At 37.4% G+C, this 14,760-nt stretch overlaps 1 protein-coding gene across 7 annotated transcripts in view; it reads left to right on the top strand.

Annotated features, from left to right (window-relative positions):
* The window catches only part of STK33 (serine/threonine kinase 33), a 176,872-nt gene that overhangs the window by 125,900 nt on the left and 36,212 nt on the right, over positions 1 to 14,760 (top strand). For all 7 annotated transcript variants that reach the window (XM_028501585.1, XM_028501581.1, XM_024118912.2 and 4 more), the window contains 3 exons: positions 2,379 to 2,454; positions 6,504 to 6,616; positions 7,071 to 7,156. In XM_028501585.1, coding sequence (XP_028357386.1) covers positions 2,379 to 2,454; positions 6,504 to 6,616; positions 7,071 to 7,156 — 275 coding nt within the window. The remainder of the gene's footprint in view (positions 1 to 2,378; positions 2,455 to 6,503; positions 6,617 to 7,070; positions 7,157 to 14,760) is intronic.

Here is a 14,760-nt window from a genome sequence, read left to right as displayed (position 1 = left end):
CCGGACCGGGACATGAACCCGTGTCCCCTGCATCGGCAGGCGGACTCTCAACCACTGCGCCACCACGGAAGCCCAATATTGTTAATTTAATCTTGATTGCTTCCTCTGTTGATTTCTAAGAGAGTTATTAAAGTCACTCACCAGCGTAGGGCTTTGATAGATTCTTTTTGTACTTTTAGTAGATTTCTTAAAAATATACTTTATTGAAACATAATTTACATATAATAAAATGCACAGATTTTAAGTGTAAAGTTTAATGAGTTTTGACAAATACATATACTTGTACAATTACCACCCCAGTAATATATAGAACATTTCCATCACACCAGAAATTTCCTTTGTGTCCCTATCAGTCGATTCCTCACCCAGACCCCAGCAACCACTGATGATTTCCATTACCTTAGCTTAGTTTTGCTTGTCTAGAATTTATATAAATTGAATCATAAGTATATATTCTTTTGTGTCTGTCTTTTTCTGTTCCATGTAATGATTTTGAGACTTACCCGTGTTGTTATATCAGTAGTTTATTCATTTTTATGGCTGAGCAGTATACCTAGTTCATTGGTTTTTTGTCTACTTGATGCATAAAGCTTCTAAATTGTTTTATCTTATTTGGGAAGAGGCTACTTTAGATTCTGTTCATATCCTCCTGTTGGCAAAAGACATCTGGTCTGTAGTTACATGGGGAAGATATATCCAAGCACCCTGAGTTTTATGCCTGCTTATTAGTTGTCTGCACTGTGAGACAAGTGAGAGAACAAGAGAGAAGGCAGATGGTTTGTGGAGCTTTGCTGACTTCCTAAATGGCTTCTTGGCCCAGTCAGTCTGGCCTTTGCCTCCCTGTGAGAGCTGCGATGACAGTGCAAGTAGAAACACCCCTGATAATTAAGGTGACTCTGAAAGAAGGAGTGAGGGCTCCAAATTCTGGGCCCCTGCTGTGTGATGCACCTACATGGAGATCTGTCAGGGAATCGGATCACGGAATCTGCCCTTGTCGTAGACATGCAGCCATAGAGCAACTTGAGCTTTAATGATTCCATATTTTAAAAGTTTAAGTAGAGTTAAAGAATACAAGTAATTGCTTAAAGGAAAATATTAATTAGCTAATTTTCAGTGATTTGGAGAAGAATTATTCAGTTTGTTAATTATCTATGGTTGAGCCTGTTCTCTTTCTTCTGTTTACCTTTTAACTCCTTTGTTGTTGCTTTTTAGTTCCTTTAACAATAGGCAGAGGAAATGAAATTTCATTTGCTTTTAGTAATTATAAAAGCTGTGTGTGTGTTGGGGGGGTGATTGAAACTGTTTTCTAAAGTAAAAACACCTTTTACATGGGAGGCGCTGTGTAACCGTGTCGCTTTAGGTGAGTCACTTCATATGTGTACCTGAACCTTAATTTCCTCGCTGGCAAAGTAAGTCATGGCTACATACCCGTCTCACATGATTCTTAATATAATTTATACAAATAACATCATCTATACAAAAGTACTTTGGAAATTTTAAAGTTCTATTCAAATACACGCAGTTGACCCTTGAACGACGCAGGGGTGAATCCACATATAACTTACAGTCGACCCTGTGTGGTGCTACCTAGCTGTAGAAGTATAATAGACATATTCCTGGAATATCATATGTGACTTTTTAGAAAGCCAGCCATTATAAAAAATCTAATCATTAAAAAATGTGCTACCTCAAAGTAAAAAAAAGTTCTACTTTGAGAAGATTGTTTAAAGGAACCCTATTGTGGACACATTGTAAGTAGCCCAGAGTTGGGGAGTCAGGAATGCCTGCATCCTAGTCATCATCCTGGGACTAATTGGCTTTTTGATCAAGTTATGTTATAGGAGCTCTCTGTCTTAGTTTTCTCATTTAGAAAATGTGGAAGATAATTCATACTGTCATAGGAGTGCTATGATGTTATTATTACTACTGTTATTTTACTGAAGTGATTTATAACTGTTTATCTTAGTTTCTCTGTAAATCCAGATTTCTACATATTGGGCTTGTTTTAAATTGTATCTACTTAAAGTATGTTTTCAATTCTATTTTTGGCAAAGAACTGAGATATTGTTGTCTTCTACTATAACTACACAATCTTTGCAAAATCATTTCTTAACAATTTGAAAGAGATGAAGAATTGTGCATTTAGCTATACAGTGTGTGCCATTGTTCCATTAGAAGCTAAATAACAGGGGTGACGATACAGCGACATCAATTGTTAAGGCCTGTACATTATTCACTTAACATCTGCTGTTGGTTCTCTTTTTCCCTGTGGGGGAATAAATTACAGCACATCAGCACATTTTTCATGCTTTGTGTTTAAGCATTTAAAAGTCATTTATTGTATTATTAATATTATTTTATTTCTGCTTGTTTGGCAGCCCCTGAAGTTATCAATGCCCACGACTATAGCCAGCAGTGTGACATTTGGAGCATAGGTGTCATAATGTACATTTTGTAAGTACCCTGCTAAATGTACAACTTAAAATGAATGGATGATCCCTAACAGTAGAATTACATAGATTTTAAATTAAAATTAAACAATACAGTTTTAAGAAGGAGACTAAGGAAGCAGTTGGAAAGTCATTCTAAAAGGTGTCTTATTAGTTGTCAGGTACATCCATTAGGTATTTTTTTAATACAATCAATTTATAACTTTCAGCTTTGCTTTTCATTGATCTATAAATGCTACAATGCACTGTATGATCTGAGCAACATGAAAAACTTGCCTCAGCACCTCCCTGATCCTTTGCTACAAAACAAAAGCTTCTTTGTATTTTCTCAAGAGATTCACATATAGAGCATCAGGTAGAGGGAGGTCCTGGGACCTGGCACTAGAGCCACCTGATGGACAGGGCACGTGTGAGGAGTGGGCAGTAACCAGGTAAAGGTTCAGCCCAGGGTCCAGGGAGTATTCTGTTGTTTCTACTTCTTTTCATGCTACTGAAAACGTTGGCCTTTCTTGCTCTCTCTTCTGTCTCACTCTGAAGATTCAGTCAAACCCCATGGCTTGTATTTTTCCTTTGAAGTGTCCTCACCTATTATTTCATTTCTCTTCACTTGTATCATTTCTCCTTACGATCCCTTTCTAGAAGATTACAGTGTCGTTCTGTCGGTTCTCCTGCCTCGGGTTCATCCTTCACACAGTTGTTAGAGTTGTCTTTCTAAATCACAAATCTGATTGTAGTACTTTCCTGATTAACAACCTCTGGTAATTCTCCCTTGCTGTAGAAAAATCTCAGAGCATTCCCGCATGGCGTAACACAGAGCTTCCACAGCCTGGCTCCAGAGTGCCTTTCTAATCTTGGTCTGCATATGTGTTCCCATTCACTTACCCTGTGCTGGTGGCCACTCTAGGCCACTCCTTATGACTCAAGCACCCTGTATTGCATGCCTCTGGGTCTTTGCTCATGCAGTTCATTCTGCCTAGATGTTCTTTTTTCTTCTCTACTAACCTCTTTCCTGGGTGTGTCCAGCTCACACAGTAAAGACTTCTATTTCCCTAAGTCCTACTCTACCCCAGCAGAGTTACTACATTCATTATGTGTATACTTTTTGGAATTTAAGGCAATAGACAAAGATGCATGTAAAACAGTAACGTTGAAAGAAAAACAAAATAATAAGTATATTTAATCAGGAAAGTTTGCACATGTGTAAATATGATGGAATAAATAGTTCACTTTTCTGTGTTCTCATTGCACTTTTAAAAGCTAGATTATAGTGGAATATAATTATTGTATTATGTGTATTGTACTTGTTTTTCTTGCTCTAAATTCCATGAAGGACAGAGATATGATTCATCTTTGCATCCCTGGTATCTGGTACAATAGTAGACTTGTAGTCAGTGCTCAATATATGTTTGTTAAATTGAATTAAAGTGAATTGTCTAAGAGATGTTCTGAAAAGTTAGTGGTCACTGTTCTGCCTGTTGGTGAATGTGAACATTTTTATGTTGATGCAACATTAGTTTTATGGTCATATTGAAGATTTCACTGTGCACTACCTCTTCCAGATCGTTTCTAAATATTGACATCACAGTAGTTACATTTTCACAGTCCTGTGGAATGGAATACACGGGCAGTAGAAATTGGATGTTGTGATCGTAGTTGTAACTCAGATAGCTGACATATCACTGCTTAGATTGCATAAAGTATAAATGTATTCACAAAGTTTTTGATCATTGTTCTGTGCTGATTAGAATCATTAAAATTCTGAGCCTTAGTTTTAAATTAAAAATACAACTATTTAAAATTAGTGTTTTATACTCTCATGACTTTCTGGACAACACAAGTCAAACATGATATATGTGAACTATTATTACACCATTCATGTGGCATTTGCTGCCTTCTTAGTTTGAATTTGGTGTTAAGGGAAGTGATAGTGTATTACATACCTTAAATTTTTTTCTCCTACTTAAAGATGTAATTTTTCTGCTTCTGAGTGTGACTGCATATCATAATAATGACATATTTTTTTCTTTACAGTAGACTCTTACTTAGCTAATCAGTGCCTATTCATTAATCTGCCTGAGCCCAGTGGTCTTATAGATAATTTCCTTCAACAAGGGCACAAACATATTACCTTCTCCAGGGGGGTTATTTTCTTGTTTATCAGTTACCCCTGTTTCATTGCTACTTAATTGGACAATGATAACATACTTTCTCAAGGTGAAATTAACATAAATACTCTTTATGGGCACTATCTTTTGCTGTTTTGATTCCTATATGAAGCAAAATAATCGGAAGGCTTTAAGAGGCATTTTTCATGTCTTGGATTCCCTTTTCTGGATGTGCAGAAAATTGCTGTCATAAAATTTCATATGCTGCTGATTGACCAACCATTAGATATATTTTGTGTGAGTAAAATGGTAAAGGACAGAAAAAAGTGGAATTTTAAAAATGTAGCCCTTGAGCTATATAGTTGCATGCTAGTCAGGCAGTGCGGGAGCAGCTAAGAAACTGGTGAATGTGCATATCACTGGTTGTTAGCAGACTCAATGATCCGGGCTTTTGCTGGCCTGTACTTGCTATAATAGATTGTAATTGTCCATAAGACCATTTTTTTGGCTTTTTTTAATTGCATTTTAAAACTAAACAGTAGTAAGGCAAGTAAGATCAGAGAGAGGAGGGTCAGAATGAGCTGGAGAAATAAAAAGTATTAAAATGAGAGTTTGCATAACAATTTAATAAATATTTATCACTTAACAAGAACCTATTGGTAAATGAACAGCTGTGTTGTCCAGCCTAGTTTGATAAATTACTAGGATGAAAACAGCTCTCCTCCTCCCCACCCCGAAAATCATTGTCATGTAAGATATTTACCAAATTTAGAGGTATTCAAAAAATATTCATGGGAAAGATTTTTAAAGAACTTTAAGAAAATATGACTAAAAACAAAAATCAGTAAAAATCTGTTAAGAGACCTGGAGATCATTATACATTATACTTATGTACATAATAGACCAGCATTTGGGAAGTGTAATGGAATTCTGCTGTTTTATTGTTTCCATAATAAAGTGGAAAAGTATAATCCTGAGAGTTGAAGAGTAGACATACAGAGTTAGAGTTGCCTCTGTGATGAGTCCAGGTCCAACTTCTCTCTGGTTGTCATTGGGAAAATCTGGTTGTTGTCTACAGGGTTGCCCTCAGATGTTGGGGTTGATGATAAAGATGATGGCTAACGTTTGCAACTTTTAAGCATGTTCTTGTAGTTTTGGACTAGATCACCTATTGAAGCATAGGCTTGCCGTGCTCTTTGTAATGTATAGCACAGTACTTCCTTTAAAAGGTTCTAAAGACTAATAGTCCCTGTACTACAGAATTTACACATAAGCCCATGTTTACTGTATACACATGGCTTTACTGATGTTGGTCGTTACATATACTCAGCTTTCACCCTTCCAGACTGATTTTCCTCATTCAGATTTTCTTCATTTTATGTATCATTTTTGAAGAGTTGTGGCCATTTTAATGGATTTTTGGTTTTGACTCAGAGCCTGTAGACCCCAGGGTTATTCTTACTATCACTAACATTCGTGTAGCATTTTACCACGGATAAAACTCTTACATGGTCATTAGAGTCTGATAACTCCCGTTAGACTCTGATAACTCTGTATATCTTTCTGTAAGTCCAATGTGAATTATGTACCTTAAGGTATTACCTTACCTTTGCTCTCATTGAAGTGTGTCTCCTCTATTATCCACCACTATTACTGTGCACTTAAACTCACACACCTTTCTGTATTTTAACCCTTCAGTGTTTCCCCACCTGGAAGAGCTTTGGGTCATTTGCAGATGTGGAAGTTCCAATGTATACAAGAGCCTAGCACAGATCTTGCAAAAGCCCTTCGCTTCCATTTCTACATCCAGAGAAGTTCCCACCTCTTTCTCTCCTTTACTTAAATATGAAGCACCACTACTTCCAAGTCCTGTGGAAACTTAATTTTTAATAGGCTTATTCTGATTATTTTTTAAAAAATCTTAACAAAATGACTGTCTTTGTTGTAGATTATGTGGAGAAGCACCCTTTATGGCAAGCTCAGAAGAGAAGCTTTTTGAGTTAATAAGAAAGGGAGAGCTACATTTTAAAGATTCAGTCTGGGATTCCATAAGTGATTCTGGTAAGTATAGATTTGTTATTATTTACTAAAGCAAGTATACATAATGTAAGAAAGGCGGCCAGTAATTCAGATACTTTAGATCTCTGGTTAGTCATTAAATTTACTTGTAGAAATACACTATTTACTTGTGGTAATAGTGATATCTTCACTGTGCTTGTTATAGTTGAAACTTTCAGCAAAAACACAAAATGCATAATAAAAATTGAAGAGGAAATTTGCTGATCATCTAGCTAATTTTTACTATAGACCATAAACCAGGTAATCCAGGCAATAAAACCTCACTTTAGGCCTTAAACTTTATTTAATATTAGCCATTTGTACTGATGATATTTATTTTATAACTGACAAGTTTCCTTCAGATCATACAGACCTAATCCTAAATAAACTGGAAAATGTGTGGTACTAATTATAGTTGAGATAAATAAGACTTTCAGGATTTTTCCCTTATTTGCAGCTAAAAGTGTTTTGAAACAACTTATGAAAGTAGATCCTGCTCATAGAATCACAGCTAAGGAACTACTAGATAACCAGTGGTTAACAGTAAGTTACAGTATTACTTCTTTTTTTTCTTTTTGGCATGCTGTCATTGCTTATTTCTTCTCATCTGGCCTTGTAGTTTATACATAGTCTTCTTAAAACAGTCATTTAGTTTCATCTTTTGACAAGTTAAAAAATTATTGAGTGTCGCCACATTTCTGAAATGGGTATTTTCAAACTGTTAAAATTACTACCACAGTTGTTTATATATGTTTATAGAGGTTTAAATGAACTTTTCTTTTGTATCAAATCCAGTAAAATAGAACTGAGAAATGTCCATTATTAAAGCTGTGGAATATTGAAGCAGTCTGTATAGTTCAGTGATGTAAAGCACTGGAACCATCTACTTCTCTTTCAACTCTTTGGATGCAAGGGATCTTCAGGGATTCAGAAAAGCCAAGGTCTTCTAACAGTGTCTGTTGCCTGGCTTGAAATCTTGAGTAATTATTCATTTACATATTGCTTTCCCCCATTGGACTAATGCCTTGAGCAGTGACCCTATGTCTTACTGATCTTTGTATGCCTGTACCCAGAACATTACCTGGTCACAACAGGAACTTTGGAAGAGGATGCTACTACCTCTCAGTATTTATTTTCTCTTTCTTCTGTGGAAATGAAGATCCTGACTTTTAGCTGGTAACATTGCTATCTAGTCTTCTTTGCTAGTTCTTCCCCATCGTTGCTAGTTATGGTGCTGGTCAATGAGATCTAAGTGGAGGTAGGAGCAATTTCTGGCAAGTGTCCTTAAATGGAGGGGGTATGGCCTTCCTCTCATCCATCTTCTTCCCTACTGACTGAAATGCAGCTGTGATGGGTGGGGTTTAAGTAGCCATATTAGATCATAAAGTGGAATTTATAAACAGAATAGCAGAGCAACAAGATGCAAGGAACCAGGGCTCTTAGCATATAGAGCAGCTATGCCAGCCCTTGACTGCCTACCTCCAGATGTTTTTATATGAGCAGGAAACAAACGTCTGTCATCTTTGAGATACTGTGAAATATGCAGTTAAACCTAATACCAATTAATACAATAATAAATAATTGCTGAATGAGTAGATGATTCAGTAAATGAATGTCTGTACGTATGTCAGAAAATGTCTGAGAATGGAAATTGGAGATTCTCTTAGAGACATAGGAATATTGCTAAGTAATATTTGTCTATGCAGAAAGTTATTTTACATCTATGACTTGCTAGACACTGTGTTAGGTACTGCAGATACATGATATGCTTATAATGCAGTAGTAATGTTGAGAGATGATGGTGGCTTGGACAGGGTGGTAGCAATAGAGTTGAAGAGAAATAAATGTAATATATTTTTTAGGTATATTTGATAGGGCTTGGTGGTGGATCAGATAAGGGATAAGGATAAGGGAGGAATCAGGATGATTTTTAGATTTTGCTTTAACAACTGGTTGGATGGTAGTGCCATTTACTGAGATGTGGAAGACTGTAGGAGAAATAGATTTTTTTTTTCTGAGGGAAGAGTGGTGAGTCAAGAGTTCCATATGAGACATGCTAAATTTGAGATGCCTATGTAGCATTCAAGTGGAGATTTCAAATAGATCATTGAATGTATGAGCCTGGAACTCGAGAAGAATGAGCTGGAGATATAAATCTGTGAATCCTGAGTATATAGATGCCATGTAAAGCCATTGGGCTGAAGAGATAAGTTAGGAAGAAAATACAGATAGAAAGGACAAGAGGCCTCAGCACCCTGCCTTAAACACTACAACATTTAGAAGAGGAGAAGCTAGCAGTGGAGGCTGAAAAGGAATAGCTGATGAGGAAGAAGGAAAGTCAGGAGGGTGGTACCAAGGAAGTTAAGTGAGAAAAGTGTTTGAGAAAGCAGGAGCAGTCAGCTCCCAGGTAAATGCTGCCAAGGGGTCAAGATGAGAATGAGTTTTCATTAGAATGGCCAACAGAGGGGTTGATGGTGACCCTGAAGGCCTAGATAGGTTTAGATACCATAAATTTATAGTGATAGCATTCTGACTTTCTTTTGGCAATTTCTAATCATTTTTTTTTGCATAACTTTTTTTTTCTTTAAGGACTAAAGAAATTGTCTTCACTCAAAAATGGTTTATATCTGCCCTCTTCTGTGAATGTGTTGAACTCTCAAATGATTCTGTGCAATAAGTATTTCTGGCCTAAAGTAATTGTGCAAATGAGTTAGCAGCTAGATCATTGCAAAACTACTGAGTAGATTTGCAGTACAGCAAAATAAAAACTGTAAAACAGATGGTATGCTTTAGAAATCTATCTCTTTTCAGCATCACACAACATTCGGGTTTGGCCATTTAATTATTTGTTTTCTAATTAGTACAACTTTATTTCTAGCTTTGGTCATTTTTCCAGAAGTCTCCATTTTTGAGCCTCTGTAACATTTGTCTCTATGTAGTCTTTGCCAAATGGATAGAGAAGTGACAGATAGCGTGTACTATATCAGACTATCCTAAGGAGTTCAGTGTATGAAGTTTAGAATACTGGCATTTTGTAAACTTCTGAAAGGCAAAACTCTTTTCTTCTTAACCACTTGAAGTCTTGCTTCCTGTAATTCATATCCTCTGAAATAATCTAAAGAGAACAGGTTAGTTCTCTCAGTGCCTTACTGCTTTATAACCAGAGCTGATCTTCCAGTACCGAACAAATAGTAACATTCTTTTCAAAGAGCTTTATTGGATAAAAAGTTTCTATGGTTTACCTATATATTGTGCATTTTGAAATGCAGTACATATCTGAAAAGTATTCTGAGAAAAATAAGCATTGCTTCTCTATGTACATTTAAGTGAATGGGTCTTAAACAGATATTGTCATCCTGATTTAAAAAGTCAAAGACCAGGACTTCCCTGGTGGCGCAGTGGTTGAGAATCCACCTGCCAATGCAGGGGACACGGGTTCGATCCCTGGTCTGGGAAGATCCCACATGCTGCGGATCAACTAAGCCCGTGCGCCACAACTACTGAGCCTGCACTCTAGAGCCCGCGAGCCACAACTACTGAGCCTGTGCGCCACAACTACTGAAGCCCGCACACCTAGAGCCCGTGCTCTGCAACAAGAGAAGCCACCGCAGTGAGAAGCCCATGCACCGCAACGAAGAGTAGCCCCCGCTCGCCGCAACTAGAGAAAGCCTGTGCGCAGCAACAAAGACCCAACACAGCCAAAAATAAATAAATAAATTTATAAAAAACAAAACAAAACAAAAAACCAGGTATTTAAAAAAAATGTCAAAGATCAGATGCAAGGAAAAACAGCCAATAATGACTTTACTACAAAAGAAGAGTTTGATGATGACTCCCACTGCCAAGAGTGTGCCTGTTATCCTCTTTATCCTTTTCTTCTTTTTTGCCCTTTTCATTCTCAGCAGTGGTTCAGGACTTCATTCCTTATTAGATAGTTACGGTTGCCCCTTGGTATTAAGTTCCCTGGTAACAACTAACACCAAGAATCTGCATATTTAACAAGTTTCCCCTGTATTTTTAATGCCTGCTTATATTTAAGAACTCTGCCATAAATTAACAAAGCATTTTTCTCTTATGCCTTGTCAAAAAGTAGTTTCTGGGTTTGAGCTCTACTGGTATTATTCAGTAATTCCTTCAACAGATTTTTTTGTGTGTGCCTACCCTGTGCCAGGCCCTGTGCTAGGTAATAAAATATAGTTAAAGACATATAGGACCTAGTCTCTGATATGAGGAACTTACAATATAATAAGGAAAACAAGCTATGTATAAGATACAAAGCAAGGAAGAAAATGATAAATGACATAAGAAATTGCCAGATGAACAGAGAGATACAGAGGCAAGCAAGTGTGAAATCAGGAAGTTCAATTTGACTGACAAATAAGATGCCTGAAAGAAAGAAGTGGGAAATAAGATTTTTAGAAAAGGAAAGAAAATTGTGAGGGCACTGGAATCCCAGGCTAAAGAGTTTTAACTTCCTGCCATAGATAGTGGGGAACAATTGCAAGCTCTTTGATGGAAGGAAATTATTATTATAGTGCGTCAGTCTTGCAGGGTGGCTTATTTTAAATGGGACAACAGTCATTTAAACGTCTATGTTGATTTTAACAAGTGTCTTTTGATTTTAATTCATCGGGCACTATATGGGTACAAAGATGAATAAAACACAGTCTCTCCCATTGAGTAATTTACCACAAATTACAGTGTACTTTGCTTTTTAGTCACACTTTACAAATGCTCTTATAATGAACTGTAGGGTCTAACTTCAGAACACTCTTTTTCCTATGTGTGAACAGGGTCTTTGTTCACTAATTCACAAACTGTTATTTAGGCTTTGGTCATTAGCTTTTAACCTTTAGCCTGTACACTCTATGTAAAAGAATTGAAATTTTCTGATACCTAACTAATTATTGGTAATTATTCTAATACCTAACTAATTTTTTCCTACTGTATATTTTCTTCCTAAATATATTAAGGCTCTTACCTTTATTTTACTATTGATATATTTAATTATCCTTAAATTCTGTATTATCTTATGTATATGAATATGCTTTGGAAGCCCTCTTTAATGAAGGTTTTTTTATAAATAAGAATTATGTTTGGAAGCTCATGAACCAGGAACCTTGGGCATTTACTCAAAATTCAGTGATTGATATATACTTAATAATTCAAACAAATATTTATTGAATAAATACTATGTGCTGTGGAGGACACAAGGATGAGTCTGGCGTAGTCCCTTCCTACAGGTTGCCCACAGCATAGTGGAGAGTTTAAAACAAAAACACAGGCAGAGAATGAGTATATGATGTGTGTGTGTGTATACATATAATATATATATATATAAATATACTGTATAAAATATATAGTCTATAAAATACGTATTATATATTTATATCATATTTGTACTTATTAATGTATATTAAATATGTTATATTTAATATATAAAACATGTATTTATATAGTATATAGTATAGTAGTAGTACTATTAGGTTTTTAAGGAGAGAGCTATTATTCCCTTTAGGGGGTTACAAAAACCACTTAAAGTGAAGGTAATATGTGATCTGATTCTAAATGAATGGGTAAAAGTAGAAATTAAAGTTGGAGTCATGGTAAGAAGGCAGGGGATTCTATATAGAAAGAACTTTACAAAGATATAGAGAAAGAAAAAATGAAGTATATTAGTAGTTCTGTTTTTTTAGAATCATCGAAGACATGTTGGGAAGTAGTGGGAAATTAAGCTGTAAAGGCAGATTAGGGCTATTTTGCTTTAGACCTTGGCCTACATAGAGAAGACTTTGTATTTGACTTGTTTGACAATGGATTGCTACTGAAAGGCACTGAAGTACCAGATCATAGCTGAACTTATGTGAGTTTTGTTTTCTGCTTTGTCCCTTCAACCCTTGTGGAGTGATTTGAGTGGACTTGGATGGGGTCTGTGGGCTATTCTGACGGGGGAGCTCTTCTTCTAATGGAGTATCCTGGCTGAAATAGTGTGAAGCCAGAGGGCCCTAGGAATAAATTTGAGGGATTCTTATGCACAGATCATGGCTGAAGGGCAGAAGCAGGATCTTAATGGGGAGATAGAACAGGATAGGCATTGGAGCAGGTTGGGAACAAATAGCAAGTGTCTAAGATTCTTCACAGGTCAACTCTATCAGTTAGTGGGTTGGTGGATGTATTGCTGGCCAGGGCAGACAGAACTTCAGGAAGAATAATCTGGCAACAGTGTGTGTGATATGGTTTGCAGAGTGGCAAGCAAAGTTAGAGAACTGAAATAGGACTCAGGTGAGATAATAAAGATTGGAACGAGGGCAGTGAGAATGGAACAGAGGAGAGGGGAGAAATAGACATTAGAAAGAGAATCAACACAATTTTTCAACTAAGAAGAAGTGTTATATAGAAGAGTAAAAGGAATAATAACTGTTTTTCAGGTGACTAGGAAAATGGGGTAAGATGAAAGTCTAGAAGAATTACTTATTTTGTAGATTGGAAGAAGAGTGAGGTGCTTTTTGGAACAGTATATTCAAACGTTTGTGCTTGAATAATTTCAGAAAGACTGAAAAGTAATGAACCTCTTCAGATATTTTTAGGTTGAGCTTAAAAGTTTTTCCTCATAAATGTAAATAATTACAAGGGATATAATTTCCTATATATTGTAAATGTTGGTAATTAAAAGTAAATCTAACTTTTTTTACATGTATAACACGTCCATCTCATCCAACTTTAAAAATTTATGAACAAATTCTCCTTTAACAGAAACTTGAGAGTTTTGTCTCCTCAAGCACCGCCAGGTCCTCTGCTTTGGGGCTCGAAGGGCCAGCGTCGTTGCAACAGGAGTTCAGTCTCCATAGGACTTGATGGGATTTGGGCTTCAGGACAACCTGGGGCTACATCCATGTGGACAGGACCTGGGTTTGCTCAGGATCCTCCCAGGGAGGCACAGCCAGGAATTAAAGTGTTTAGAAATGCAGTTGAGAGATTGGTTCAAGATGGCAGAATAGAAGGATGTGCGCTCACCCCCTCTTGTGAGAGCATCAAAATCACAACTAACTGCTGAACAATCATCGACAGGAAGACACTGGAACTCACCAAAAAAGATACCCCACATCCAAAGACAAAAGAGAAACCACAATGAGACGGTAAGAGGGGCGCAATCACAATAAAATCAAATACCATAACTGATGGGTGGGTCATTCACAAACTGGAGAACACTTATACCACAGAAGCCTCCCCGCTGGAGTGAAGGTTCTGAGCCCTACGTCAGGCTTCCCAACCTGGGGGTCCGGCAACGGGAGGGGGAATTCATAGAGAATCAGACTTTGAAGGCCAGTGGGATTTGACTGCAGGACTTTGACAGGACTGGGGGCAACAGAGACTCCACTCTTGGAGGGCACACACAAAGTAGTGTGCACATCGGGACCCAGGGGAAGGAGCAGTGACCCCATAGGAGACTGAACCAGACCTACCTGCTAGTGTTGGAGGGTTTCCTGCAGAGGTGGGGTGTGGTGTGGCTCACCGTGAGGGCAAGGACACTGGAAGCAGAAGTTCTGGGAAGTACTCCTTGGCGTGAGCCCTCCCAGAGTCTGCCATTTGCCCCACCAAAGAGCCTGTAGCCTCCAGTGCTGGGTCGCCTCAGGCCAAACAACCATCACGGAGGGAACTCAGCCCCACCCATCAGCAGACAAGCAGATTAAAGTTTTACTGAGCTCTGCCCACCAGAGCAACAGCCAGCTCTACCCACCACCAGTCCCTCCCATCAGGAAGCTTGCTCAAGCCTCTTAGATAGCCTCATCCACCATAAGGCAGACAGCAGAAGCAAGAAGAACTACAGTCCTGCAGCCCATAGAACAAAAACCACATTCACAGAAACAAAGACAAGATGAAAAGGCAGGGGGCTATGTACCAGATGAAGGAACAAGATAAAACCCCAGAAAAACAACTAAATGAAGTGGAGATAGGCAACCTTTCAGAAAAAGAATTCAGAATAATGATAGTGAAGATGATCCAGGACCTCGTAAAAAGAATGGAGGCAAAGATCGAGAAGATGCAAGAAATGTTTAACAAAGACCTAGAAGAATTAAAGAACAAACAAACAGAGATGAACAATACAATAACTGAAATGAAAACTACACTAGAAGGAATCAATAGCA

This window comes from Physeter macrocephalus, chromosome 16 (assembly GCF_002837175.3).
Source record: "Physeter macrocephalus isolate SW-GA chromosome 16, ASM283717v5, whole genome shotgun sequence".
Classification (NCBI taxonomy): Eukaryota; Metazoa; Chordata; class Mammalia; order Artiodactyla; family Physeteridae; genus Physeter; species Physeter macrocephalus.
The sequence above is the reverse complement of the archived record's forward strand: the minus strand, read 5'-3'. Positions and strand labels throughout refer to the sequence as shown.